The following is a 4,393-nucleotide window of genomic DNA, read 5'->3' on the forward strand; positions in this document are numbered from 1 at the left end:
TCACAAGGTTTATGGCAGAAATTACCCCTACAGCAGTGTTTTTGTGCAGCAGAAGCCCAGAGCGCTCACACCAAACACCCCCTCCCTGCTCCTCTGCAGGTTTCCTCTGCACTCAGACGGGGCCATATTTTACTTGACCAAAAACACAAATAAACGGACTCCCAACGAAAAAATCTGATATCGGTCTGCATTCCTGCTTTATTCACAGAATTTTCAGCGCGTTACTTTCACACAAAAACACCGCTAAATAAGGCTCTAGTTCTCATCATGTCTCTTCGTCCTGGCAGACTACCTGCGTTTGTTTACATATGGTGCATGGAGTGATACACTAAGCGGCAAGCGCCTTGTAGCCAGCTGCGGCTCTGCAGCGGAGGTAGCGCTGTTTTACGACATGATGTAACATCCAGTCGAGAGGGTTAAACTTCCATCCATCCATTTTCTGTACCGCTTATCCTTTTAGGGTCGCGGGTGGCTGGAGCCTATCCCAGCAATCATTTGGGCGAGAGGCAGGGTACACCCCGGAGTGGTTGCCAGTCAATCGCAGGGCTGACACATACAGACAACCATGCACGCACACACTCACATCTAGGGACAATGTAGAGTGACCAATTAACCTGGTGAGCATGTTTTTGGACTGTGAGAGGAAGCCGGAGTACCCAGAGAGAACCCACGCATGCACGGGGAGAACATGCAAACTCCACACAGAAAGGCCCACCGGCCGAGGTGGGGATTTGAACCGGTGACCTTCTTACTGTGAGGCTGCAGCACTAACCGTTGAAATATATGGGCCTATTCAATCATTAAAAAATATATTAGTATTTTTTTATCTTTTTTTTTTTTTTTTCTTTTTTAATCAATTGCTGGAAATTCCAGGCGACCCCCGCGTGGGGTCGCGACCCCGAGGTTGAAAAAGAATTCCTTACACTTAAGGAGCAAAACGTCAGACCAGAGGGGTATTGCACAAAAGTAGGATAAATACATCCAGGATAAATGAGCAGGCGCGGCTTGAATAAGCCTAGTCGGCGTTTTCTCGGATTAATTGGTTGCACGTTTGCAGAGCCAGGATGAAAAGACGCGGCTTAGTCAAGCCAGGTGTGGATCATTTGGATAAGTGGGCGTTCACAGCCTTCTTAAGAAGACCGCGAGATCGATCACAGAATCACAGATTGAAAATGGAACAAGGACGTGCATCTTTCTTCACGCGGGACGAACAGGCAATGCTTCTTCAACTGTATGAAGAAGTGAAACACATAATACACAAGAAAGGTAACACGAGTGTGATAAAAAAGGAGAGGGAAAAAGCCTGGCAGTTAATAACGGACCGGCTTAATGCGTAAGTAGAGCAAACATGTACAATTAAGAAACTGTACTCCACACACTGTCATAATTGCAGTTTTAGGATGCGGAGCTGATGACTTTTCAAGTCCGCTAATCAATACTTATGTTTTTCTTTAATGTGGCCCATAGAAATGCATGTTACTCAGGTTATTTTAAGTATAATTAAGTTCAAAGAAAATTTCAACTCTGTGTCCGTGTTATCTATTGGATCCAATGTTCTTATGTTGTGTTCTGTTTCATCCCTCATCTGTCATGAAGAACAAATCTGTCCGGCCAGAAAAGAACCTGGCAGCAGGTGAAAACTAAATATAAAAATATTCTGCAGTCTGGTAAGTTACTTATGCGTGGCCCAAAGAGCAATTATCAAATGAAGTGATAAATTTGTTGTCTGCTGAGAATGAATTTCTGTACAATTTTAGCCGTGAAAAAAAAGACCCATCAAACCAGCACAGGGGGTGGCCCACCAAGCCAGGCCCTGACCCCAGCAGAGGAGCTGGCACTTGACTTGAATAAAGGGAGGCCAGTGATGAAGGGGATCCAGGGGGGGACTGTGACAGATTCTGTCCTTGCTACAGAACGTTGCGCCTTCTTACAAGGTAATCTTGCAGTTTCTCTGCAGTTTAAACACATCTGACAATTTGATACTGTCTGACTTCGAATCCACTTGCAGTGTCTGGGGACACAGTCTTGCTTCTGGAGCCACCAGAAGATGATCCAGTAAGTACTGTACATTTTATTCAAAATTGCAGGCTTCACATGTCTTCTCAAATGTAAATATGAGTTCTGTTGATTCATGTGTGTTTGTGGCAGGGGGAAGGCACATCTGCAGCTGCTGAATGTACTTCTGTAGATGAGGAGACTCTCTCAGTGGACTCCAGAAGGCATGAGGTATCATGTCAAATTTTTGAAGCAATACTGCTTCTTTAGTCCAAAATTGATAGAAAGTTGGTGATGGAGTGCTAATAAAAATCTGTTACAGGACCTAGAGACTGCACCACCTCAGAATGAAACTGGTAACATTGTAAGTATACTATAGACTGAAGTAAATCTGTGATACACAAATCCTGTTGTGCTAATTATTTGTTCTTCTACAGAATGCACAAACTATCCGGGTGCTCTATGCCAAACACCTGCAGAAGCAGGTGGAGCTGGCAGGACTGAAAATTCAGAGGGAGAAGAGGAATCTGGAGGCAATTGATCTGGACATTGAAATTAAAAAAAGGAAGCTTAAAATATTGGACATGGAGATCCAAAAGTTTGAACGGGAGGTGAGCAGACATAGCAATGCACACTGTAACCATATCTGTAATTGAGTGTGATAATTATTTTTGCTTTTTCTCTCACAACTCTAGGGTGAAAGCTGAGAAATTACCAAATAAAGAAAATTAAAAATTGGAAATGTGTTTTTTTTTTACTCTTTCATGGTAAATGTGGGGTATACAATTGATTTGGAGATGTGGAATTTAGAAATTGACTACACAGCAAAAAGTACCACACAAGATCATTTATTTATCCCAAATTCAGCACTTTGCTATGAAAAAAAATTGGCAATATATTGCTCTCTGACTACTCGGCCAGCAATGTTGTCCGGGAAGATGGGAGCATTTTCCCAGACCTCAACAGCCACTCGAGGTGGGGCCCTCTCCTTGCGTAAACCTGCTATGTTGTGCAGCACTGTGCATGCTGCGATGATGTCACATGCTCTGGGTGGGGAAACCCTCAGGTGGTGCAGGCACTGAAATCGTGATTTCAGAAGGCCAAAGGTCATTTCAATGCGAGCCCTTGTCCTGCTGTGTGAATGGTTGTAGGCCTGCTGTTGTGGGGTTTGGGGGTCAGCAAGAGGAGTCAGAAGAAATGACTCGCAGGCATAGCCTTTGTCGCCCAGCAGCACTCCAGAGAATTCACCTAATAATAAAATGCATAACTTCTTAATTAACTTAATCTATATAGTTACACACTCATAATATCCAAGGTGCTTACAAATATAATGTGTAGCTTACCTTGTGAGAGTGTCCTGTGGATTGGACTAGCCCTAAAAATTCTGGAGTCGTGGACTGATCCAGGCCACTTTGCCTCCAGATTGCTAACAAGGCAGTTGGCATCACAGATCATCTGAAAAGGTGACATGTAACCTATTAAGCTCCTTTTAGGCACAAAATTGAAGAATATATACAGGTGTAACTCACTACAAATGACTCTTACCTGAACATTGATGCTGTGGAAAGATTTCCTGTTGATATAATCTCCCTCATGTTCCCCTGAGGGCCGTTGAATTCTAATGTGGGTGCAGTCCACTGCACCAATCACATTAGGAAAAGCTGTAACACAAAGTATACAACTGTAACTGATCGAATTGGAACCAGTATTTGCAAGCTGAAATTGAGGTTACCTGCAATTTTGTAGAAGTCCTCCTTGATGTAGAGCTGTCTTCTGTGGCCAGGAAAGGTGACGAAGATGTGGATAAGTGACTTCAGGGCCAGACAAACACGTCTAACTGTGCGGCAAATGGTTCCTTTATTGAGGTTCTCTGCATCACCAACAGAATACAGGAAGCTTCCACTTGCAAGGAACCTCAATGTAACACAGACCATCTGTGGTACAGTTAGGGCATGGCTTCGAGCGGTCTGGTGCTGTATTTTAGGACCGAGGAGCCCACATAGGTACTTCAGTCCATTGCGTGAAAATCTGTATCTCTCAATGAGATAGTCTTCGCCAAATGCCAGTGGGTCTGACCTGTCCCTGAAAACTCTTTCTCGTCTAAATGCTCGTCTGATGATGAGCGCTTCCTCATCCAATACATCCTCCAAAAAAGGGCATGCCATCATGAAGAGGTAACAGGTGAAGAGGAAGTTGGACCTATATATACTATGTTGCCCTCGTCAGTCGCTATTGAAACTATCCTTGCAACTCCAGCAATCATTAAGGGTAATAGTTCAATTAACTGCAATGATATACTTATTAATTAAACCTCTGACAGCAATTTGACAGGCTGTCTTAATTAGCATTGCAATATATCAGTAGGGCTGACAATGAGACCGAATGAATGAATAGAAAG

General features: G+C 43.5%; 1 protein-coding gene across 1 annotated transcript; it reads left to right on the plus strand.

Annotated features, from left to right (window-relative positions):
• Positions 1 to 979: 979 nt before the first annotated feature.
• Positions 980 to 2,702, plus strand: LOC141799884 (uncharacterized). Its single transcript, XM_074682330.1, has 8 exons — positions 980 to 1,333; positions 1,597 to 1,667; positions 1,758 to 1,934; positions 2,009 to 2,055; positions 2,149 to 2,226; positions 2,318 to 2,359; positions 2,433 to 2,606; positions 2,691 to 2,702. The coding sequence occupies exons 1-8, from the start codon at positions 1,065 to 1,067 to the stop codon at positions 2,700 to 2,702; spliced, it is 870 nt and encodes a 289-aa protein (XP_074538431.1). The 5' UTR covers positions 980 to 1,064.
• The last annotated feature ends 1,691 nt before the right edge of the window (positions 2,703 to 4,393 follow it).

The sequence above is a fragment of the Halichoeres trimaculatus genome, unplaced genomic scaffold, assembly GCF_033239565.1.
Source record: "Halichoeres trimaculatus isolate MK-OKI-2021-1 unplaced genomic scaffold, fHalTri1.1 fHalTri1_scaffold_1, whole genome shotgun sequence".
In the NCBI taxonomy this organism is placed as follows: domain Eukaryota; kingdom Metazoa; phylum Chordata; class Actinopteri; order Labriformes; family Labridae; genus Halichoeres; species Halichoeres trimaculatus.